Source organism: Bos indicus x Bos taurus, chromosome 8 (assembly GCF_003369695.1).
Source record: "Bos indicus x Bos taurus breed Angus x Brahman F1 hybrid chromosome 8, Bos_hybrid_MaternalHap_v2.0, whole genome shotgun sequence".
Lineage (NCBI taxonomy): Eukaryota > Metazoa > Chordata > Mammalia > Artiodactyla > Bovidae > Bos > Bos indicus x Bos taurus.
Window position 1 is genome coordinate 98,543,949 of NC_040083.1, and position 25,879 is coordinate 98,569,827.

Genomic DNA, 25,879 nt, shown 5'->3' on the forward strand with positions numbered 1-25,879 from the left:
CCTCCCCCTACCGCTACGTCTTCCTGCCCAGCCTATTGTATTTGACCTCTGCTTTGACGTCATATGCCAAAGCTCAATAATTGGGCCGGTAGGCGGAGCCTGCGGGATTGGAGGAGCAGCGCGCTTGCGCACATCGCGTGTCTCCGGCCACACGCCGGAAAGACGCCCTACTCCTGGGTCCGCGGGAGGAAGTGTCCGGGTCCCGGAGGGCGGGGTTTGCAGCCTTGGAGGTCGCCATGACTACCGAGCCCAAGGACCCTGTGGCCGACTTGGCTCCCGAGCCTGCGGTGCCGTCGCTTGTGGATCGTTACTTTACTCGCTGGTACAAAGCAGGTAAGTGAGGAATGATGTTCGTCTCTCCTGGGCCCCATTGGCAATATGATGACAGATCATAAGCCACGCGCACTCTCCCCACAGCGGAAGGAACTGGATCTCTGTTCCCCTCTAGGCCAAGGGAATGCAGAGACATGGAAAAACAGCAGGGTGCATTCTGGGGAGGGTGAGTGCAGTGCGAGTTCAGGAGGGTGGGTTACTTGGGGGAAGATGATAGATCTCGGTGAGATCTCCGAGGGAGATAGGAACTGGCTTCCAATCTCCTTGAGTACCTAAAGGGTTTTAAGGGACTCAGTGCACCATAAAATGATTTAAACAATCAGGTCGAAACTAAGCTAGAGGCATAGGGAGTGAGAAAAGAGTGTGGGTTAGAAAGAGGCATTTAGATAGCAGATGCTTCTAATTGTTTTGCTGGAGAAGACTCTTGAGAGTCCCTTGGACAGCAAAATCAAACCAGCCAATCCTAAAGGAAATCTGCTCCGAATGTTCATTGGAAGGACTGATGTTGAAGCTCCAATACTTTAGCCACCTGATGCAAAAAGCCAACTCATTGGAAAAGACCCTGATGCTGGAAAAGATTGAAGCAAGAGAAGGGGGGGGGGGGGGCAGGTGACAGGATGTGGTGGTTGGACGGCATCACCAACTCAATGGGCATGAGTTTGAACAAACGCCCAGAGATAGTGAAGGACAGCGAAGCCTGGTGTGCTGCAGTCCATGGAGTGGCAAAGAGTCAGACACAACTGAGCTACTGAACAACAGGAAAGCCTAATCTATTACACTTTGCCACTTCCTGGTGGCTCAGTGGTAAAGAATCTGCCTACAATGCAGGCAACCCCAGGTTCGATCCCTGGGTCGGGAAAATCCCCTGGAGAGGGGAATGGCAACCCACTCCAGTATTCTTGCCTGAAAAATCCCAGGGACAGAAGAGCCTGGTGGGCTACAGTCCATGGGGTCGCAAAGAGTTGAACACGACTGAGTGACTAACATACACTTACAAGTAGGTATCCTATTGGAGAGCTTCTGTGTACCTTCAAATAAGAGTGATGGGAGCATCACTGGAGACCCTCCTCCACATCCTTGCTTATATTCATTCAGAGATAATAGGTGTAATCATTTTTTGCAATATTGAAATATTTTATAATAGCATATGTCTTATTGGCCAAATTTTGTGTAACCAACCATCAGGTTTATCCTAGATTGAGGGACTTCGTGGAATGCATGAGTTTGAGTGCTAACATGAGGACAGTCCTGGGCAAACCAAGATGAGTTACTCTAAAATTGACCAAGAAAACATGTGCTACTATATTAAAAAGATGCATCACTAATCATCACTTTTTTTTCTAATAGAATTAACGAGTATAATCATTTTAAAGTGAGGATAAAACAAGATGGAGCAAAGAATTAACATCACTTTGACATTGAATGAATGATTCCATCTGGTCCAGATTTAACTCCTTTATAGGAAGCCTTTAGGTGTATCTTTTTGAGTAATGAGGGGATACCAGTGACATATGTATCTAGTCTTCACAATTAACTATCTTTATGAACCAAAGAAAGTACCACACAGTGGCAGTAAATACTGACTCAAGAGCCATAGACGCATTCATTTCTTCTAGATGTCAAAGGAAAACCCTGTGAAGACCACTGTATACTACAGCACTCTAACCGGTAAGCAAATTGGAAATTTTAAATTATTAAAAAAAAATTTTTTTCTGGTATTGTAGCCTGGTATGGTCTTATACTGAATATTCACTAAATTATTATCTTCCACTGTGTAGAGATGGTATTATATATATAATAGGCGTTTAGTTGACAAGAATGAGTTTTTCAATGCTTACACTAAACAAGTAAACTTGATTACTCAGACATCCAAATGGAGGACCATACCCTTAGTCAGCCAGCTACTACTTCAAGTAACCAGCCCGTGCCTAATCGTGGAATTGCCCGAGCCCATGGAGAGGGCCAGGGTGGAAACACAGATGTACATATGATGCCTCAGTGCTATCTAACACCTTGGTACTCTCCCCTTTTAGGGGAAGGAAATTCAATCCCATTTTCTCCATTTTTATTATTGTATTCTTCAGTTAAGCTCCAATAGTAGCTGGGGGAAAAAAATGCGGGGGAGGGGTGGGTGGGGAGGGAATGACAGGTTGACTAAACAAATGTCAGCTCAGCTCTTCTTGTGCCAGTAGGAATACTATGTTATAGGAGGAAGAATTATACCATGCAGTAATATTGGATCAATTTTTGCCCCTCATAGAATATGTGTCATCACGTTGGCAGGATCTCATCCAGTTCTTCAAAGTGGAAAAACAATTAAAAGCATTTCTTATCAAATCAGTACCAACTGTAGCAGACTTCAGAACAAAGTCTCTGGGAAATTTAAGCGGGTATGTACCTGTATTTCTTTACTTAAATCCTCTATTATCAGAATAATGATAGAGCCAGTCAGTCTTATAACCAGCAATATATACTCAGCGCACTTCCCTGGCAGCTAGAGATGATTTTAAGAATCATCTTGAACTTTTAACTCAAAGAAATTTTCAGACCAAAAAGATAAGGTATTTCAAAAGGTATATTACCTGTCATATAGGCTCTGCATCACCATCCCTACCATCCCCAGGATAAAGGATGGAGAAAGTGGGCCTTTGAAAGAATAACTCTAATACCAATATAAGAAAATATTTTGTCCCTTCTAATTTTATTAAACCAGTATGTCAAATTTTATAAACTCTAGATCAATGCTTTTTTGTCACATATTTTCACATGTGAATTTAAAAGAGAAAAACACAGTTCTGGGGTAGTGAAAAAAAAATCAGTCTTAAAATACACAGTATTTGCTTCATATCATTTCCTATTCCTAAATCATTGCCAGTTTAGTACACATCTAGCTATACTTTCTTCTCCAAATAGTGTTCAGTTATATAAAAATGTTACCTCTATCCTCTACAACTCTATGCAAGACCAATATTATTAAAGGAGGGTATCACACCAAGGACAATTCAATACCATACTAAAATATCCTGACAAAGCCCCCAGATAGGAAAGTTTGAGTAGATGACTTCAGTTCAGTTCAGTTCAGTCGTTTAGTCGTGTCCAACTCTTTGCAACCCCATGGACTGCAGCACGCTGGGCCCCCCTGTCCATCACCAACTCCCGGAGTTTACTCAAACTCATGTCCATGGAGTCGGTGATGCCATCCAACCATCTCATCCTCTGTCGTCCCCTTCTCCTCCTGCCCTCAACCTTTCCCAGCATCAGGGTCTTTTCAAATGAGTCAGTTCTTTGCATCAGGTGGCCAAAGTATTGGAGTTTCAGCTTCAACATCAGTCCTTCCAATGAACATTCAGGACTGATTTCCTTTAGGATGGACTGGATGGATCTCCTTGCAGTCCAAGGGACTCTCAAGAGTCTTCTCCAACACCACAGTTCAAAAGCATCAATTCTTCGGCGCTCAGCTTTCTTCACAGTCCAACTCTCACATCCATACATGACTATTGGAAAAACCATAGCCTTGACTAGATGGACCTTTGATGGCAAAGTAATGTCTCTGCATTTTAATATGCTATCTAGGTTGGTCATAACTTTTCTTCCAAGGAGTGTCTTTTAATTTCATGGCTGCAGTCACCATCTGCAGTGATTTTCATTTATTGAGTTCATACAAAGAGTTTCTGCTAATTACCCTCACTGTTCTGTAAGACCCTTGTTTATACTAGGCCTAAAGGCCTCTAATAACCTGCCTTATAATTATTTTTTTCCTCCTCATTCAAGAAGAAAATGGACTTTAAAAAGCATGGACCATTCTTTGAAATCTACAAACTACAAGTAACAGTTGGTGCTTCTGATGTTCCTGTGATAAATCTTTGTCCAAAACAAATAACAATGTAACACCATTGTTACAACTGAGGAACAGAGAGGGACCTGCATATGGAACCCTCTGTAGATAAACTTTGATTGGATCTCAGCACTGCTCATCATTTATTCTCCTAAGGGAGGTGACAACAAGGGGTTAAAACACTTCTTTTTGACACAGACCCAGTGGTAGAGAAACCATCTAGGATGAATCTCTAACTGCTTCTCCCAAAAGTGGGAGTCACACTGACTAGTATTTTGAAACAAAGTCACCACATACCAGAGAAGTGAAGCGTGTGCTAACACCACCTGAATACTGTCTAATAATATTGTGAGTGGTAAAGAGGCCCTAAAGAACAGTATCTAGACCTCAAATGTTCACTGCAATAAAAATTCCCGGAAGGAAAGAGCAACACATGAGACATGCCTGCATCCATTTCCTGTGAGCCTTCTTGTAGGCATTTGTCAGAACCTCTCCTGATACATCCATACAGTGGAGTACATGAAACTAAAACCATGCCATGACATTCAGACTGAAGTCAAAATGCAGTATTCACTAGTGGGAGATGGGGTAAGGAGTAAATTACTCCTAACTGCTCCTGAAAACTTTTCTGTTCTCCACATTTTCCTGAAAGTGCATTTTTAAAAAAATTAGAACAAAGATCCCTCTTCAAAAAGCCTTAGTGATTGACCCTAATAAAGAAGTCCTTTCATATATTAAAGTTCTAATATAAAACTAAGTGGGAATCTTAATGAAACTTTGTATGACATTGCTGTCGTTTGCTATAATATTGGATTTTATATTGTTTATTGATAAGATTTCCCTGCCCTTTGGATATCTTTACACTTGGATATATGGAGCTTTCTCATATACAGTTAAATATAATGTATAATAAAATATATTCTTAATATGTAACTAAACTATTATCACGTGTGTCTGACTGCTTTTACCCCTAGAGCTTAGGATGTTACCTGACCCGTAGCAGGCATTTAATATATAAATGTTTGAAGAAATGAATTTTTTTTCTGTGCTTTACTCATTTTTACTTAAAACACGAATTCCAGGAATATATGCTGTTGTAACACTGAGGGCTGCCTCTCAAAGAAAAATGAAAATGCACATCAATTAATTTTTCTTCCCTTTTATTACCAGGGGGCACAGTTTCTCACAGAACTTGCACCTCTGTGTAAGATTTACTGCTCAGATGGAGAAGAATATACCATATCTAGGTAAGTTACTTTTGAACTGCAACTTTGGAGAAACAAAGGAGGTTAATATTTTTCTTCAAAACAATTTTTTTTTTTTTTTTTAACTAGCTGTGTTAGAGGACGGTTGATGGAAGTGAATGAAAACATTCTCCATAAACCATCTATTCTTCAAGAGAAGGTAAAAAGGGCTGGGGAAGTAGGAGCCCATCCAGCACTTCTTATTTTATTTTTGTACCATTCAACATTAAATATTGTTTCCTTTCTAGCCATCTACTGAGGGCTACATTGCAGTTGTGTTGCCTAAATTTGAAGAAAGTAAAAGCATAACAGAAGGGTTACTGACACAAAAGGAGTACGAAGAAGTTGTGGTGAAACGCCTCAGAGCCACAACAGCTGCCTCGTGAGGGCCGAGGCCTGAGACGGAGAGAGCAGCACCGCCTCCTTGTCCTCACTGGCCTAGTCCGCGCTCCGAGGACGGACCAGCCCGGGCGAAGCTGACCTCACACCCGGCCGCCGCAGGGAGGCCCGGTCTGAAAACCTGACCAAGTTTTCCTTCTTTGTCTAGCATAACAAGCCTCAGTTCTACTTTGTCTTCCACCTCCCAGATCTGACTACCCATGTACTCACTCACTCTGTTCTTCTCTTGCTTTTCTCTAACTAGCAAGCAAGAGATGTTTTCCTGGTTAAAAACCAACAAACAAAGCATTTTGAGGAAAAATATACTCATCATCCTGTACCCCATTAATAAGTACTACGTTTTGACATAATTCTGTTTGAATGTTATAACATGCTAATTGTTTTTGCCTCAATTTTCCGTCATGTTGAAGCTGAAGACAACCGGCCTTTCTTCCCCAGTCTGCTTCAGTGTGACACCACCGAAACGTCTGGTCTTACTTAGGTTGCCAAGAAGAGGCAAGGGTGTAGTTTGCCTTCTCTGTTCCTACAGGTTGGCCTTCAGCTCTGAACAATGTAGCACTGGCTTCTTAATGGGGACACATGAAAAGGCCTGAAAGGGGCTTTGCTAACAAGGAAGTATAAGCATGTGGTGTTAAGTAACACGTGTATTTGTGGTCACTCATTCTCACACTTCAGTTACAGGATAACCAGTGAAGAAGTTATTATACTTCACAGACACAGATGCCTTTGAACAGAAAAAAAGCTTTCATATTTAAAGAAACAAAAATCTATGAATTTATGGTTTAAGATTATATATTTATAATGAATTTCAAATAAAAGGGCTTTTTAAATTGTTATTTTTCCTTAAGGGCTGCAATGCATACAAACATACAAATATTTGTTTTTAAATAAAAGTTACCATTGATGTGTAAATTCTTTTGGACTTCCATCATCTTTTGCTGTTCAAGTTCTAAGTTATCCCTTTCCCATCCCCCACTTGCACTCTGACCTGGACGTGAAACAATGGACTGGTTAAAAATTGGAAAAGGAGTACTTCAACACTGTATATTGTCACTCTGCTTATTTAACTTATATGCAGAGTATATCATGAGAAACACTGGGCTGGATGAAACACAAGCTGGAAGCAAGATTGCCAGGAGAAATAGCAATAACATCAGATATGCAGATGACACCACCCTTATGGCAAAAAGTGAAGAGGAACTAAAAAGCCTCTTGATGAAGGTGAAAGAGGAGAGTGAAAAAGCTGGCTTAAAACTCAGCATTCAAAAAACGAAGATGGCATCTGTCCCATCACTTCGTGGCAAACAGATGGTGAAAAAATGGAACAGTGACAAAGTCTTTCTTTTCTTGGGCCCCAAAATCATTGTGGACAGTGACTCCAGCCATGAAATTAAAAGACACTTGCTCCTTGGAAGAAAAACTATGACAAATCTAGACAGCATATTAAAAAGCTGAGACATCACTTTGCTGTCCAAGGTCCCCGTATAGTCAAAGCTATGGTTTTTCCAGCAGTCACGTATGGATGTGAGAGTTGGACCATAAAGAAGGCTGAGTGCCAAAGAATTGATGCTTTCAAACTGTAGTGCTAGAGAAGACTCTTGAGAGTCCCTTGGACAGCAAGGAGATCAAACCAGTCAATCTCAAAGGAAATCAACCCTGAATATTCATTTTAAGAACTGATGCTGAAACTCCAATACTTTGGCTACCTGATAGGAAGAGCCAACTCAAAGGAAAAGACCTTGATGCTGGGAAAGATTGAGGGCAGCAGGAGAAGGGGATGACAGGATGAGATGGTCGGATGGCTTCATCGACTCAATGGACATGAGTTTCAGCAAACTCTGGGAGATAGTGAAGGACAGGGAAGCCTGGCGTGCTGCGGTCCATGGGGTCACAAAGTTGGACACAACCTTGCATGTGAACAACAATTCTCATTTCAAGTATATAAGCTCTTTTGTGAATAGTTTTAAAATTATTTTTGATTTATAATGAAAATTCTTTTAAGTGCCAGCCTGACTGTCCCCTAAGTATACCCACCAGACATGATGTAAGTAGTAACTCTGAACCTCTGCTCTGATAGTACTGTGAGCTCAAAGTGTAAGCGTAAACCAGTAAATCCCCATTTGATGTAGCACAAATGATTCCCAGAGATGTCATAAAACAAAGATACTAAAGATAGTAAAAAAAAATTATATATCTGTTTTACATATACTCTTAACAGCATTCTCCCATTATTTCCATTGTAATTTAAAAGAATATTTTGGTTTCAGGGAATAAATATCATGTTTGGTGATTTCTATAAAGAAATATTTTATAAAGGTCATAACAAAAGCTGACTACATGCCATTTTCTCTCGAAGGCCTACAGTAAATTCAAGTTTCCTTCAATAAAACACTGATTAGCTAGGTGGTAGTTCTGTGGTTCTTCAGGATCGGGTGCATATTCATTATGAGGGCTGAACCAGATAATTATCATCAGACAAGCCTGTAGAAATACTGCCTTTTGGCAACTGGCATGTCCTGTTAGATTTCAAAATGAATTTCAAAGCACTGTGATAAAAGAACAGAAAAACAAAGTTAACAATACAGCATCAGGACAGAACTTATAACCGGATCCTACAAACCCACCCCTCAAAAACAAGAGCTTTGAACCCTAAAATTTAAAAGACTAAAGATGTTTATTTGTTTTATAATGAACATTCCAAAGGCACGTATATAAAATGTATGTTTACTCAGAATTTAAACAGCTTAGTTCAGTTATTCTGTCTTCTATCTTACATTCGATCAGTCGCTACTGAGAAGTACAAAAACTACTTCTGAAGCCAGTAACAGAGGCTTAGGCTTCCAACTAACACTCGGCAGAAACAAGCCAGCCGCGCTACAGCGAGAACTACAAGCACTTCCTAGCGAGCGTCCCTCTAGGATTTTGTGGCGTAAGCTCCACGATCCTGCTTTTGGGAAGGGAGAGGAGAGGGGCATGCGTCACAGTAGACTGCCTGTGCTCTGAAACATTAGAGAACAAACGTGCGCTCTTAGGATGGATGACCTGGCCCAGAGGGGAAGGCAGAGGCCCAGACATTCTCAGTGGACAGGAGGGAGTGAAGAGGAGCCCACAGGCTTGTGGGAAACCCTGCATCACCGAGACTATTGGGCGTCTGCTGCTGCAAGTTAGTGTCCTAGATGGGAAGCTTAAATTTATAAAACAGTTACGGTAAAATATGCCATCAGTGAGCATATATTTACAATAGCTTCTTTGGATTAAACTGTCATTAAGACAGTTGGGATATTTGGTCTGACTTATTAAAGAACATTATTCAAAGCAGTGTCCCATTTTAAAATCACCCTGCAATTAGAAATACAGCAACTACCATGGCATTTATTAGTTGTCAGAAAGCTTCACAATCGATTTCATGATCAGAAAATAAAGCAAGATTTCAGTTTGTTTTCTCTGCAAAACTGTTGAATTTCTGAAACAAAGGATCATTTGCTTTCTAAAATAGTCAGTGTTGCCACATGGTGTTCCCAAGATCCGACCTCAAAAGTTTCTCAAGTTTTACCATCCACAGTTGTAACTGAGACCCATCTGTTGTTTTCCATCTAAAGCTGCAAAGAATTGAGATAATTAGTATCTGCTTTACTCTTAAAATAAAAATCACAAAATTAAACTATTTTCTTTTGCCTTTTCAATTTTTAAAGTTTGAGTTTAAGACAGAGAAATCATCTCACCTTCTTCAACAGTTTATAGCAAAGTGAGAGAAGCTGAACCAAAACAGCCATCATGGACCTTGCCTTTGTAATACACTTATCAACCTATAGTGACAGAAAGCAAGCAGATCAGATTCTTACCAGGGGGCCTTCAAAAGACTTTGTCATCTACAATTTCACCATTATAGAAATCTAAGGGGTGTCAAAGGGTATATAGATTAAGGTATCTGAACTGACTTGATGAATTGAGGCCCCAGAACACAGAAGCGGCAATTGCTGCTGAAGTCTCGTGCGTGCCAACTTCATGGAACCTCAGGAAGAATGAATGGAAAACCAACCTGCTCTATTTCAGACCATTTATGGCTTCTCGGTGTGCACCAAACAGTGGCAGTGAACCCCTAACTTGCAGTCCCTTGCACTCTACTTTGCTGCACACAAACTTCCTAAGATAAACAATAGGAGCCTTTCTCTCTGAAGGGTCTGTGCCCTAGACAGGTGATGATGGTGAGATTTAGGGGCAGCTGCTCAGTGCTATGGCATTAATCATGTCCAAAAAGCTAATTTATCTGGTGAACCTACTGCTCCCTGAGGTCAGTTATAACTGCAGATGATAAACAGTTCTTGTAGTTGAGGCAGGAAAAATGGAAATAAATTGTAGTTTGGGTATCAACACTTTATCTGAAGAGAGAGGCTGGAAGCTAACCTAATAAAAAAAGGAGCGTGAAAGTTTCTCAAGTGCCTTCCTGCATGTCCCACTGTCCCTTTTACCTTTAGAAACACTTGATTCTGTAAAGGTGTCTTAATTATTGTCTGGAGCTGGTGGCAGAGAGGAACAAACTTGTTTATTTCCAGGAGAAGCATAAGTTTGTCATCATCTTTCAGCTGAAATGTAAATATGGCAGTTATAACAATTCCAATGAAACTCCACCTTTTAAACATCAAATACCGTTATACCTTAATAATACACTCTCAAAATGAGTATTTATGACATCACCACCAGGACCAGGCAGGGGGGTATGTGAATTACCTGTTTTGAGAAAGCTTGTACACTTGAAGCAAGCTTCAAGCCCTCTTCAGCAAAAACCTGGTGGGAAGGAAAAACATCACTACTTTAGGTGCATGTCTTCTACTGGTACCAAGTACACTCATAGATAATTTTCATATGGAATTTTAAAACTAAAACCTAACCTTAAACACCTCTCATGGAACTCCTAAGGTTTTTGTTGTATCCAGGAAAACACAAGAGTTTAACTCTATCCACAAGCAGATTTCCCAGACCTGATGCAAACTTATCCCTGCAGAGGCTGCTCTACGTGTGGCCACCTCCAATTACCGTGGAGGATCCCGAGATACTTAGAAAAATTATGTCTGGGTTTCTGGATGGATCCAAAGTTCATCCCATAATACCCCCAATTATAAAAGGGTGATGAATCTTGGAACATAAGGTCAAAAGCATTAGAACATTGGTTTCTGCTTCTGGCTTAGCAACAGAGAATCTGTCACCCATACATGTTCTTCAACCAGCCATCTGAAGGGACCAATTCAGATTAGATTTTCACTACTTACCACACATTCTATGATTTATTAGTAAGCAGAATAGGATGACAGGAAGGAATGCTGGAAACTACTTTAGAATATTCAGGATGATTATTTTTAAATGGTACATAGAATCTTTTAGAGTGAGAGATACCAGGGAAATGAAGACATAGCTTTAGGTGGCAGCAGTAAGAGTAAAAAGAACTGGGTAAATTTGAGAGTGATTTTTGAAGAAAAATAATAGATCTTCGTAATAAATTAGATAAAGCATAAGAAGAAGGAGAAAATAATTTCAGGGTTAACTTTAACCCTCTTTCTAACAGCCTTGCTATCATGGGATAAACTGATCTCAGGGTCAAATAGCCCTTTACATCCTTCCTTAGCCTTTAAAAGGGAAACCAATGTGTTTCACACCAACGTTCCAACCTAATGGGATGACTCACTTAACCCACATGTTCCTCTTCATCTTTCCACATTACCACTTTCCCTTGTACGTGTCGGCTCTTCCCTTCTAGCCTGCAAATCCCTAGCAGCAAGATCCCTGTCTCACAGAGTATCATGTTCTCAAAACCACCTGAAAGCTGATGACTCCTAAGTCTCTCTGTCTATTCTTGAGCTATCCTGACATGAACTGTGCGTTTACTTGAGCAAAACTACATGCTTGATTTCCAGCCTCTAAATCCAATGTTGTCCCTCTGTTCCTTATCTCAGTAAATGGCGCTACTGTTTACCCTGCTGGTCAAACCAAAAACCTTTGAAAACAGAAGTCAGGTCATGCCATTGCAAAACCCTTGATGAGTTTTCTATCATTCTTGGGAAAAAAAAAAAAAAAAATCAAGGTTTTTCCCAAGGCTCAGAGATGTCATCTGTTACCACCTTCCTTCTTGTTCACTCCATTCCACCCACGCCTGTCTCCTTGTTCTTCAGACACCTGCACGTCCTGTACCTCAGGGCCTCGGCACTTGTTCTGTCTGCCAAAAATACTCTACCCCCAAGATATCTGTCTAGCTCACTCTCTCAACACTCTTCTCAAATGTTACCTCCTTAAAGAAGTCTTCTGACCACCCCTCTATCACTTATATGTTTTTACCTCTAAGTATTTCTACATGGGCGTTATATACTTAATTGTATATTGTCTATCTGCTCCCACTAGAATGTAAGCTCCATGGGGAGCGGAGGGGGCTTCCTTTTGTTCACTTTTCTCCACAGAGCTCTTAACCCCAGGAGCTGACACACCAGTGCAAATTCAATGACTATTTGTAAACATTTTATGTAGACACTTCAGCAGATGTTGGTTTAATAAATAAGCTAACACAGGAAGAAGGTAAGAGTGGATATTTTGCAGTGAAATACTCCCTACGATGTGGTCTACCTTGGAGTGGATATGGGTCAAACTGAACAAAATGAATCCAGAATTTATTCCAACTTTTTAAACAGAGAAACAGCTCACTTATAGTCAGTTTTACAGAAAATTCCAAACAAAATATCTTCTGCAGTTCTTCTGACTCTGTTGACTGGCATCCTCTCAAGCTGAAATCCCTTTCCTGAAGAGGCTTAGGTGCAAGCACAGGGGAATGCCAAAGGAAACCAAAGGCGATAAAGTGATAGAAATTTCAAATGCAAGAATGCCCTTGGTTCTAGAGAGGCAGACTGACATGAGAGTCAGGGGAAATAAGAAAGGCATCTTGTAATCTCACCCATCTAAGCCTCTAAGTAAGGAAGGAGGATTAGAGTCAGGCCTAGGTGAAATTTCATAAGACACACAGGGCAGAAGGGCAAGTGTCAGTGCTTCTGTCTCTCCCTGAATGCCCCAAATCATCAGGACTGTGGAAGAAGGAAACTAACGTACTGAGAAGCTATAATGGTCTCAAGTCTGTGACAGATGCTTTCTTATGTGTTTCCTCATTTAATCAGTACTGTTCATCCAGTTCAATAATGAAGTCAAAAAGCTTTCCTAGTATTCAGGACAATATAAGAGATAGGCATCTGCTAACCGGATATTTTTACCTACTTGGGAAAACCTAAAACTCAATATTCCTCTAGTGACTATTAAAGCCCATTCTACTTTATCCCTATTTTTTTTCCCAAAAAGATAACCATTTTTTAGATTTAGCTGTAAAATATGCTGTGCACACCCTTGACTTTTCTACCACTCTTCTACTATACGCGTGTGTTGTGTATACAGGTAAACACACTAATATGATACAGTAAATCATTTAGAAAACTGTTACCAACTTTTAGTCCAGAATTAAAGTATTAAAATAGAAATTAAACATACCTCTAGTTGATGAATTAAATCCTGGTAAGTTTTTAGTGGCCCCTCTCCCCTGAAATAAAATAATTATTAAGGAGGTAAGAAAAAGTTATTGCCTAGAAATTGATTTTGTATTAAAGTTTTAGAGCATCCTGTGTATTTACAGATCCAAAATTTTGAAGAATAATATTGAAGAGACGAGTAACACTGTCACTCTTCTTAAAGCAGCTTTAATATTTAACTCTTACCTCTTAAGGCACTTTTAAAAACTGGTAAACATTATATATGTTAATTTTATAATGTAAAGAAAATTAAAACTGACATATTTAAGTTTTTTCTTTTTTAACTTTCTTCATTTTGCTTCATAAACTCAAGATATGAGATCTGAAAAGGCCTTTGTTCCATAATGGATAAAAGATGAGACCAAAAATCAGGAAATTCTCATTTTTTATTCTGATTTCAACTATGGCAAGAACTGAGGTGATTTTGATGAGGCATGTCAGTTAAGTTTCAATTCTGAGTCTATAAAACAAGCAAAACAGTATTTGTGCTACCACTCTCATCAAGAAGATTAAGGAATATCACACTGAAAACTACCAAGAATAATTAAGAACTTCACAAGTGAAAAGTAAATTACAACAAAGAGCAACAGAATACATTAAGAAGAGCAGCAGCCTAGGCATCAATCAGAAGATCTGAAATCTAGTAGGTACCAGTTTGGCCCTTAATAGCTACTAGTTATGAACACAATATTCTTTTACTCTGATAAACTGTTGTAAGGACAAATGAAATTATGAAGCAGAAACCACTTTAAAAACTATATGACACTGGTATGTGTGAAATCTTTAAAACTATAATGCATTAGAAAATCTAAAATACATAAATTATAAAGAAATATGAGTAACTGTAAATAAATGACAAACTATATAAATTGTTAAGACAACGTTAAATAATAGCCTTAAGAAAAACTATAAAACCGCTCAGGACAATTACAAAACCGGTGCTGTGAAGACTAACAGATGAGTCTCAGAAAAAAGCAACTAGATGAGGCTGGTAAGCCACCGTCTTAAGGGAAAACAGAAAGACCATTTGGGGGAGAAACAGGTATACTGACAGGGTGGGTAGAAAACAAAGCCAGCTTGAGAGTTTATGCCAATTATATTACCGAGACTTGCAAGAATGACACAAGGTCTTAGACATTACAGAAAACCCATTTTATTTTCCTGAACATCAGTGGTTCCTGACCAATAACCGTACCCCAGGAATAAGCCCCCCTCCACAGAGCTTTAGTTACCCCTTCTCTTCACAATAGAGCCTTTCGTGCTTCCTAGTCTCTGTGGGCCACATGTCATCCCTTGCCAAGATCCACTAGTCTGACTCAGAAACAAAAACTGCTGACCATACAATCCTGAAATACCCTGAGATAAGAAACAAGAAATAAAAGGGACAGTCACAAACTTAAAAAAAAATTTCTACTGAGGAATCCTTTACTTGGGAAGATTTTATATACCAAGGGTTTCCCTGGTGGCTCAGATGGTCAAGAATCTGCCTGCAAAGCAGGAGACCTGGGTTCAATCCTTGAGTCAGGAATATCTCCTGGAGAAGGCAATGGCAACCCACTCCAGTATTATTGCCTGGGGAGTTCCATGGACAGAGGAGCCTGGTGGGTTACAGACCAGGGAGGGTCACAAAAAGTTGGACATGACTGAGTAGCTAACATTTTCATTTTATATACCAAACTACATTTGGTAAGTAAAAATTTATTTTTTCAGTTTTTAGCAGTTAAAAAAATTTTTTCATCTGATTTGTATCACCATGAGATAACTAGCATGATTCCAGTGCAAAGTAAAGATCTCTGTTTTTTCAGTTAATCTTCACATTTCAGTTAACCACATGTCGAGTGTAGGTAAACAAATTCTATTTTACTTTCTTTTGCACACTTGACTCATCAGATTTTTAAGTGATATAAACTAAAAAAAGGAGGTCAAAACTAGTTTGAGAAAATTCAATTCTGGGAGAAGGTTGCTAAGAATTAAGAACAAAGGAAGGAAACCTGGGGGACAAAAAGATCTCCAATGATGGAAAATATGGAAAGATATTAACAAATGACTTCTGACCAGAGGCAAAATTATTCAACTCCTAGCATTTGTCCTTTACCCTCTGCAAGAATCATTTCTCTTGAAAAGGTAGAAGACATCATGAAGACAAGAATGACTCCCTTCCTCACTGCTCATCTTCCTTCCATGTGAAGAAATCTTCACGAGCACAGCCTCCCTCACTCTCTCTGCACTCTCACTTGTCTCACCCCTCAGAAGAGGGTGGATGTTTACGGATTTTTATTTTCAGTCTTTTTGCTAACTCCGTGAAAATAAATTGCACGTGGTAGCCCTTTCATTTTTCCTTCTTCTCTTGGTAGTAAAGGTACCCTTGGAATATATCTGGTCTTTCAAGTGTTTTAAGAGATACATTCTGCCCCTAGGGGGTAAGATTTCTTAATTCTAGGTATTATTTTTAAAAACCTATTTGCCTATGGCTATAAACTACACTATTCAGTATCAGCTTTATAAATGCCACTGGCCCCCATCTGCCTATTCTTTTGCTTATTTTTCAGTTAATTCTGAATTTGGGTGAAGAAAAAGGGGCTCTTTATTGAGCCCCAATTTCTTTGGAAGGACTGATGCTAAAGCTGAAACTCCAGTACTTTGGCCACCTCATGAGAAGAGTTGACTCATTGGAAAAGACTCTGATGCTGGGAGGAATTGGGGGCAGGAGGAGAAGGGGACGACAAAGGATGAGCTGGCTGGATGGTATCACTGACTCGATGGATGTGAGTCTGAGTGAACTCCGGGAGTTGGTGATGAACAGGGAGGCCTGGCGTGCTGCGATTCATGGGGTCGCAAAGAGTCAGACACGACTGAGCGACTAAACTGAACTGAAAGCTCACACAGTGGTAGAGATCCCAATTAGTTTAACTGAGCTTCAGAACAAACGGATTACATTCCAGAATACGGAAACAACCGGCAGGCGTGGCCCACTGCTGGTTATAATTTCAAAGTCAAAATGAGTAGAAGAGAAGCCACAACATTGAAGATATCAAGTATTCTCCAGTTTTGAAAAATGGGTAAGATACATATCAGAAAATGAGTGAAAAGTTTGAGGTCATTCCTCGAGAAAATTCTAGAACAGGTTATTGAGTGCATAACTGATTAAAGTTTTAACAACACTGAGATACTATGCCATTTGTATAATCGTCCATTATCATAAGAAAAGACAGAATGTAGCTCAGATAAATGTAAAGTTAGGGAAACTCTGCTACATAATGAATGCTGACCCATGGAGGTGTGGCACCCTACTGACATGGCAGAGCTCATGGCTCTATTCCTTGACCTGTGTATAAGCAGTCACTGCATAAAGATTTCAAAGGCATGTCGTTTAAACTTACTGATGCAGGCTGGGGGAGACACTGATATGCGGGATGACGAAAAAGCAGGAAGGAAAATTATTTCAGCACTACGCAAGGAATGGGACACAAACCTGGAAGAGGATCTCAGTGAAGTCTAAACCCTCATTAAAGGAATGTCTTCTTGCTGCATTCACTGAACTGTCGTAAGAACTACTACTTATACAGTCTTTTTACATATATTTGAAACCACCTTTAATCTATCAATGACATAACATAGCACTTTTTCTTTATACCAGATATCATTAAATTCATTTTAAAAGGTAGTGTAACTACATTTACCTAGTAAATAAATACAGAGAATAGGCCATGCTGGACATGTTCCGTCCATATAGAACCATCTCATTCTCCTGATCCTCCCACTTCCCAATCTCGCAGTTGGCATCAGAAGTGAGCAAACCCAGCCTGAGTCCAAGCTTTGCTATCTTGGCTTGCTCCTGCAAAACACACATTTTAATCCCAACAAGGTAGTCATTAGCCATGTAAAAGTAAGACTGGAAGTAAGACTACTGCGAGAGAAGCTCTTACCTCAGAGTCAGGCTTATCTGCCTTTAATGATCTCAGGTTTGCACTATTCTTCTGTGACAATAAAAAGATTAGAGCATCTTAAAAACCGGTACAGTTAATTGTGAAGACACGCAATAGTAACGGAAAGCGTAACAAAATTTTAACAAAAACTTTTTCAGTTCATACTTAAACTATATTAAACTGTTTAAGTAAAAACAATTGTGGCTGACCCTTGAACAACGTGGGGGTTAAGGGCGCTGACCCTCACCTTAGCCAAAAACCTCCATATAACTTACCAGAGTCCACCCTCCATATCCACAGCTCCCCCGTATCTACGGTTTTATGCCTGTGGATTCAACCAACCTCAGACGGTGTAGCACTGGAGTATGTACTATTGAAAAAAATTCACTAATAAGTGGACCTCCAAGTCCAAACCCATGTCGTTCAAGGGTCCACTGTAATGGCAAATACCCAAATACGTGGCTTCAGCTTTGAACAGGTAGGTAGTCAGAAATCTGGGGCTAGGGAAAGCATCTGTGTTTCAGACTCTTAAAGACTTCCGCAGTCTTCCCACAGACCAATTACTACACACCCAAACCTCCCTGGCCCCTCCTCTAAATTATTCTTAAGAAATGATGTAATAAAATTAACCACTACATGGCAGCTTTCAGTATCTTCCAAATGTTAAGACTCTGGAATTCATTTCCTTTAACCAGCTTGCCCTTTTGAGGGATAAATTTCAGCCTCCTGGTTTCACTTACATCCAGATTCCTAATCCTATATCCCAGGTTATATAGGTAATTATACTTAGAATTTAGGATTTACTATTTGAACCAGCATGCTTTTACGGCCCCTAGCTTTGAAACAGCAAGTTAGTTTCTACATAGGCTATTTAAAACTCAAGAGTATATTTCCTCTAGGGCAGGAGAAAACATCTTACACCAGTTTGGTTACCAGGCTAGCCCACAGATGATTGCTTACTTGTAACAACCACTACCTATAGCAATGTTTCTTTGAAAAATATATTCAGAAGTTCTCTTGAGATGGCAGCCCAAGTCGGGTATTCCCTGCATTCTGAGATCTGGTGGGAACTCCCCTAGCTGGGGCAGCAGTTCCAGAACAGCTGGGCTAGTAGAGACAAAGGGGCCAGGAGACCAGGGAGCCATTTACTTTTAAAAGGAAACATTTATTTAAAACACACACACACACACACACAGCCCCCCGCCCAACCCCCGCCAGAGTCTATATTCACACACACGGACACAAAGTGCAAATTATGATAAAACACGCGTGTGTCTGCTTAGCTTAAGAAGGTAACTCTGAAGTATACGTGGGCTTCTCTGTTTTTGTTGCCCTTATTATCACCATGACTTACTACTTCTGACCAGCTATTTTGTCACCACTTTAACTGCAGAAGAGAACTGCAACTTTTTCCTTTTTTTCTATCCCATAGTTTATATTTGTTGTGTACCATAAAAGAAATGGGAGGAGGTAAAGGACAGAAAAGAAATACAGTGTCCATAAAGTTACACACACACACACTGCTTCTTGGGTCCATTAGAAAATAAGCAGAGATGATCAATGATTTCCTTGGCTCCGTGTATCATTACACCATCTGTATTTTCTTCCTTAGTCTAGTAGACTATAAAGCAATTGATAAAAGTGTTTAAGAAAGTTAAGAATACCCTAGAAGTTTTTAGGTTTTATTTTATTGGGAATTTTACACTCTACCTTTATTCAATTTAGTTGTGTTTCCATTGTTTTTATTTTTAATTTTACAAATTATTATTATTAAAGTGTTTATATGAAGACTGAAAGGGAATTGCCTGAAAAGGTACAGAAACCATCCTAATAATATAACCAAGCTTGCCATCTAGTGGGCATTATTTTATAATGCAGTCAGATGAATCAGTTTTAGTCATATAAAGCCAAAAAAAAAAAAAACACAACACTTCACGTGTCTAAAAACAAACAAAATGGCTTATTTTCATCAAGGTAGAAAGCATTCAGAAAGTTCTCAGTCTGCATAAAATGGTTCCAACATGATCTTGTGAATTAGACCCCAAGCTATGAAAAACAAACAAAAAAAAACCCCTGACTTCAGATTATGGCTTCTTATTAACCATAAAATCCATTACCTATTCGCTCAACCCCAAACCAAACACAAATAACCAGACTATGGGCTCCATTTAGACTACCACTCAGAATAACAATTCCGAACAGTCCACATTTCATATCCTAGCTTTTTTTGTAATGTCACTTATTGGAGGTTGCGGAGAGTAGCAACAGGCAACAAGAGCATAATTTGAATTCTGAATAAAAATATCTCAAGTGGACAAAGGTCTTCTACTTACCATTGGCTTTGGAAGTGAAAGGTAGCCATACTTCTCTCCTGCAAATAACATAATATAACTTAAAACAAATTTCCCACTACTCACATTTAATTTTTAAAATATTATCAAATAAAATGTTAGTACATTAGTTTTGATAATTTAGTCTAGTAATTACATATGACTGAGGAATAAGATTTTAATTTGGTTTGTGAACATGAAAACAAAATATATTTGGCACAGATTTTGATTTATAAAATTGTTTCTGAAGCCCTGTCTTCACAATTTATGTTTAATACTCCCTACATCAAGATGACATTTGTGCCATCCTTACTTCTGAGTTTACACCTCTAGATAAATTAAGTCCAGAATTAAGTTCCAAAGGCCCTCTCATCTTATGAGGATGCAGAATGATTTTTCATAACAACCTAACTGAGGTCCACTTTCAATATCCAGAGCTTTTCTGCATCTCCAAAACAAAGTTAATCACCCAAGGACAGGAAAGCCTCATTATTTCACTGAAGATACACTCTAATATTCCTTTGTTGTATTGGAACCATCTTGAAGTTAATCTGCCTAGCCTGTAGTTTATAGGGATGCACCAGGTTCCATGGCTCTGCACTTACTTTGTCACTTGGCAGACTGGACGTATGAGATGCTGTTCACTGAAGTGGGGTGAACAGGAAGAGGAGCTTGCTTATGGATGAATACGAACTTACTTGGGGGGCGTATGAGTTGGGAATAAGGGAGTGATCCAGCCAGACAAAAGATAATGAGGCCATGATGTTGATAGTAGAAATGAAGAAAGTGAAAGTGAAAGTGAAGTCACTCAGTCGTGTCCAACTCTTTGCGACCCCATGGACTATAGTCTATCAGGCTCCTCCGTCCATGGGATTTTCCAGGCAAGAGTGCTGGAGTGGATTGCCATTTCCTTCTCCAGGGGATCTTCCTGACCCAGGAATCGAACCTGGGTCTCCCGCATTGCAGGCAGATGCTTTACCATCTGAGCCACCAGGGAAGCAGAAATGAAGCCAAGAGGACTGATTTAAGAAGAATTTTACAAGTAAGATTGGTAGGATTCGATGAGTGTAGAGGTAAGAGACAGTTTGAGGATAACTGGGCTTGATCTAATCCAAATTCTGTAATACCCCAGTCCTACCACTGAGAACATGAATTTTTTTTCTGATTGATCATGCCATGTAAAGTCCCTTTCAGGACCAAAACTAATTATAAGAACTTCTAATACGGAATATTAGAGCATATCTTCAGTGAAATAATAAGGCTTTCCTGTCCTTGGGTGATTAACTTTGTTTTGGAGATGCAGAAAAGCTCTGGATATTGAAAGTGGACCTCAATTAGGTCAGAATCTGCAAGCTATGAGAGAAAGCAAGAATTTGACTTTTGTCTAAAATAATCTCAAATTCTAAATGTGGATACACACTCATCACTAAGGAAAGGTGGAATCTTTTTGATCTGGTACCTTCTCATACAAAGGGGGATCATGGCCTCCCTAAAGGCAGAATTGGATGAAGGCAGAGAGGCAGGAAGACAAAGATTGATTTTTGAATTCCTGACACAATCCCAGGAGGCCCTATTATGAAATCTAAGGGTCTCTTGGTAAGGGGACAACCACCTAGCTCTCAGACTGACTTCAGATATGCAAACACTAAAGGCTCTTTTTCACTGCTTAGCATGTTGTTGCTACTTACTTGGTTGGCTAACTGAGACTTGCAAATATATCTGTTTAGTTTCCCAGTCAGGGAGTCAAAATTTGCAGAGCAGAACTTACATGGCTAAAATAGAGTAGAGGCTTTCCAATCATAGTTACGAGTTACAACAGTAGCAAAGAGAAACCAGAATCTGAAGGACCCACTCTGTCCTTCGCAGGGGGCAGGTGCGAGGTAACAGGCAGGTTTGTGGAAATAGCCATACAGAATAGGAAGAGCAGCTCAGTTACATTGGCTCGACTCATCAGCGACAGCTAACTCAGAGTGGGACTTCTTTGGAGGAAGAGCTGTATTTATGAGCTTCATGATAACAGTTGGGGGGCGGGGGGGGGGAAGGCAGTGCAAGATATTAAGCAACTCTGACTCAATTCACCGCATATAAGTAAGGATGCCTCTGAACAGTTAAAGAATGGGTGTCCCATTAATCAAAGGCAGCAGTTCCCTACCTAAAGAGGAATTTCTGTTCAGCATTTAGGAAGTTAAGAAAATCCTGGGGACAGGTTACCGAAACTTTAAGAAAGACTGGGAAGCTTCTCTTCATTTCTTACACAAGTCTTATGGCTAAATGATCAATTCCTTTAAATATGGATCAATTATAATCAATTTACCTTTTAGTATACAAAACTCGCCTCACATAAAAACCCATTCAATACTTAATCAAAGTATCAAAATAATGTGCCATTCAGACTAGCTATCGATTTTTAAATGCAGAAGTGTGGTAAGCATTTATTACATTTTATAAATTATATCTACAAATTCTACTATTCTCTGACTTTTAAATAAATCAATAATTATCCTAGATGGGTATTTTAAAAAACATGATATGTTTAGACGTTCATATTCACTAAAACATGTAATTTGATGTTATTTTGACTTTAAATGACATTTTAAACAAGCATGCTGACACTAACGGAAGCCATTAAGAAGGAAAAAAAACATAAAAACACATAAACAACTGGACACACAGTACAATGGGAAATAAAAATCCAAGTTGATATTAAAATAAAGAGTAAAAATTATGCCTCTGTACATTGTATGGTGCTATTCTACACGTTGTAGAAATACCAGTGAACTTACCCATCAAACGAAATATTCCAAGATTATGTAGTCATCAAGGAAAGAGATTCCATCCAAGTGGAAGGAAAGCAATTTGAAAATCAAATAACTACATTCATTTCATTATGAAGTTAGTAGAATTATATCAGAGAATTACTGTACTACAGAAGAGCTTTTGTACTAAAACTAAAAAACAATTTATAAGAAGTATAAAAATGACTTAATTTCAATAAGAAAGCTACAATGTTAATATTAATTCAAAAGAATCCCCTATACTGTTGTACAACAAATTTTACTGCTTTGATACTACATTGAAGGACAAGTAATATTTTTACTATTTTTTATGTAAGATACTTTATTATAAAAATAATCCAGTTGGGTTATAAAAGTTATTCATTTGGCATCTGACATTTTTGACATTAAAAATTAACAGTTACATTAAAATATGAATATATTTCAATATATGAACAGTTTCTCACCTCGTCTTCCTTCAAACACATCATTGATTTCTCTCAGCAGTGTTGACATGTCACTAATTTGGGATTCCCAGGCTTCGCAGAATACATCTAGATTTTCTTTAGCAATTTTACTAGATGGATGCAATGTCAAAGTTTCAGCAGCAGAAATTATCTAAAGAAACAATACACAGGTTTAAACTTCAAAATCTTACCTCTCAGAATCATACTGGAAACCAAACTTAAAATCAACTCAGTGACACAACTATTAATACAAAGCAATTTCCACACGTAAGTCCCATGTTGGGCAATATAGACATGCATAGAAGAATAAAACTTACTGTTCCTTACAAGCTCATCTACAGATAAACAGTAGGCATTATTATAACAAGCAGTGGTGTTCGCACTGGCAGCAATGATGGCAGCAGCAGTAATATATGCATATGCCTGCAAGTGCGTGGTAGATACACCCTTGAGGTACGGTGCTTGATATGCATTAGTATTAATCCTCCAACACAGAAACAAAATACTATCCTTTTCAAATAAGTATTATTCTGATTTTACAGCTGGAGAAACTCAGACTCAAGGATACCAAGTAACTTATGTATGTGGCTCTTTGTGGGCACTGCACCCATGTTCCAGGTGTTGTGAAAACAGTTGTGAATGAAACAGATCAGTGTTCCTCTCTCATGGGGCTCATATTATAATATGGGGAGACAGAGGATTAAAAATTTGCAAGCAAATCATGAAATATCTTCAAAGATGATAAATGGTAAGTATAAAAACAAAGGGCAGGCAGGATGGACGGTATTAGGGAGTCCCAGTATTTTAAGCTGGGTGGCCACTGGCAAAGGCGGCATGCACATGAAGACCTGAAAAATGTGAAGGGACCACAAGGAAGCCTGGGCAAAGGCACCTGAGGTGAGTATTGCTATATATTCTAACAACAGCCGAGCAGGCCAGTGTAGACTGGACTAACATGGAGAAAAGGAAGGTCACCAACGATTTTGTGATGCAGAAATGCACACAGTAGGATAGGCTTTACTCTGAGGGAGACAGGGAGTCACGGAAGAGCCTTCAGAAACGGATATGTAATGGAAAAGAATATAAAAAAGAAAAAGACATAAAAGTGAACCACTTTGCTGTACACTAATAACTAACACAACATTGTCAATCAACTATACTTCAATTAAAAAAAGGAAATCGATATGGTCAGAGCTGCCTTTGAGAGAATTAGACCTAGGTGCTCCTCCTGGGTGGGCACAGTCCCACAGGCACAGGCTTGACAAGCAGGTGGCAGCTTTATGAGGAGAACAAGGCTCCCCATCTTCGGGGAAGGGGGGTGCGTGGCCCGCCAGCGGACAGGAAGCTGGACACATTAGTGAGGGCTTCTCAACTGGGAGCCACTGTACAGAATGCCGAGTGTTCAGCTGTGCCTTGGGTATGACGGGACACTGCAAAGAAAATACAAAAACGACACTGCCAAAGCAGAGATGTCCAGAAATACTATAAGTTATCCTAGAGGTGTGCTCTATTTTCTTAAATTACTCCTTTGAGAGACAGGTAACACCACGAATAAAAGCTGAGGCTAAGGGAATAGAAAAAGCCTTTCAAGTTGTAGAAACTGGCAACAGCCTCTATCTATCACCATCCTGGGGAAGAAAATAAGCTTTTCCTAATACCCCTGCTGCCACAGAAACAGTAAGCAGAGAATTACAAGCACAGAGCTGGTGGAGATGGGGGACTACGAGTGCTGATTGTGTATCACAGGAGGTCCGAACTTCAGTTCTACTGAAGCACATTTACGGCCAAAGCAAGGAGTACGGCTCCCAAATGGACAAGTAAATCTTGAAACCTTGGTTTCCCCCAATAAACAGAGATCTTCTGGTTTTAACAAAATGCTCAGCAGATGGTCACTGCGGATGGTCACTCACACAGTTTCTGCTTCCAAGCCTTTGACACTGCCCTCTACCGGGGAGCATAAACATCCATCCAGCATGGCTCTGAGAGCCTGCACATACTAAGATGCCTTTGCTGTTCTCAACTACATATTCAGGGGCTCAACATCTGTCATCCGATAATGCAAAAAAAGGAATAAGTCCTTTTGACCACCATGATAAATAAGAACACTTGGTAAATTGTATGTTCGAGCTTAGACCTAAGTAAGGAGAAGGTCTGTCCCTCAGGTTTTCCCTTAACTTGACAGAGACATTTTTAAATGGGATATCCGTTTTTTAAATGCTTTTAAAAATTATAAAAACAAAGTAACATTATAGAGAATACAGAAAAAAATTACTCACAATTCTCCCTAACAAGTAGAACATTCATTTCTGTACAATCCTACAGTCATTTTCATATATATATATATATATATAGATTTTATATGTAGCAATTATAGCATATAAACAAATTTGTATCCTGCTTTTGTTACCTAACATTTTAATAAAACATCTTTTGATGCTGCTAATTCTAGTTATCATAATTATTATTCTAATGTCATAATATACTATACTATTTGCCTAATTTAAGATTGTTATTTGAATCTTATTATAAGCAATGTTGTAACAAATGCTTTTGCTGCTGCTGCTGCCGCTAAGTCATTTCAGTCATGTCCGATTCTGCGCGACCCCAGAGACGGCAGCCCACCAGGCTCCCCCGTCCCTGGGATTCTCCAGGCAAGAACACTGGAGTGGGTTGCCATTTCCTTCTCCAATGCGTGAAAGTGAAAAGTGAAAGTGAAGTCACTCAGTCGTGTCCGACTCCGTCCATGGGATTTTCCAGGCAAGAGTACTGGAGTGGGGTGCCATTGCCTTCTCCGAACAAACGCTTTTACTTTTCTTTAATTTCCTTATGTCTTTAGGAATTTGGGGGTCAAAATGTGAGTATTTTTATGCCTTGTTACATAATGATAACTTAGTTTGCAAATGTGTCATAACAACCTACACTGTAAACAGCTTTTCATTTAAATAGGTATAAACTATGGCATCGGTTAAATGAGCCGATCTCCAGTTTGGCAGATGACCAGGTAATCCCGTGGAATGT

General features: G+C 39.4%; 2 protein-coding genes across 3 annotated transcripts in view; one reads left to right on the forward strand and one right to left on the reverse strand.

The window, feature by feature from the left end:
- Positions 1 to 164: 164 nt before the first annotated feature.
- Positions 165 to 9,475, forward strand: FAM206A (family with sequence similarity 206 member A). Its single transcript, XM_027550461.1, has 6 exons — positions 165 to 333; positions 1,950 to 2,001; positions 2,594 to 2,723; positions 5,339 to 5,415; positions 5,503 to 5,572; positions 5,661 to 9,475. The coding sequence occupies exons 1-6, from the start codon at positions 237 to 239 to the stop codon at positions 5,796 to 5,798; spliced, it is 564 nt and encodes a 187-aa protein (XP_027406262.1). The 5' UTR covers positions 165 to 236; the 3' UTR covers positions 5,799 to 9,475.
- CTNNAL1 (catenin alpha like 1) overlaps positions 8,467 to 25,879 on the reverse strand; it is a 56,639-nt gene continuing 39,226 nt past the window's right edge. Inside the window, exons 11-19 of one of the 2 annotated variants that reach the window (XM_027550457.1) lie at positions 22,862 to 23,012; positions 19,624 to 19,661; positions 17,291 to 17,341; positions 17,045 to 17,199; positions 13,327 to 13,375; positions 10,540 to 10,596; positions 10,281 to 10,394; positions 9,534 to 9,617; positions 8,467 to 9,410 (exon numbers count right to left, since the gene is read on the reverse strand). In XM_027550457.1, the coding sequence (XP_027406258.1) occupies positions 9,405 to 9,410; positions 9,534 to 9,617; positions 10,281 to 10,394; positions 10,540 to 10,596; positions 13,327 to 13,375; positions 17,045 to 17,199; positions 17,291 to 17,341; positions 19,624 to 19,661; positions 22,862 to 23,012 (705 nt within the window). In that variant the 3' untranslated portion in view covers positions 8,467 to 9,404. The remainder of the gene's footprint in view (positions 9,411 to 9,533; positions 9,618 to 10,280; positions 10,395 to 10,539; positions 10,597 to 13,326; positions 13,376 to 17,044; positions 17,200 to 17,290; positions 17,342 to 19,623; positions 19,662 to 22,861; positions 23,013 to 25,879) is intronic. The other variant, XM_027550458.1, reaches the window with a different exon arrangement.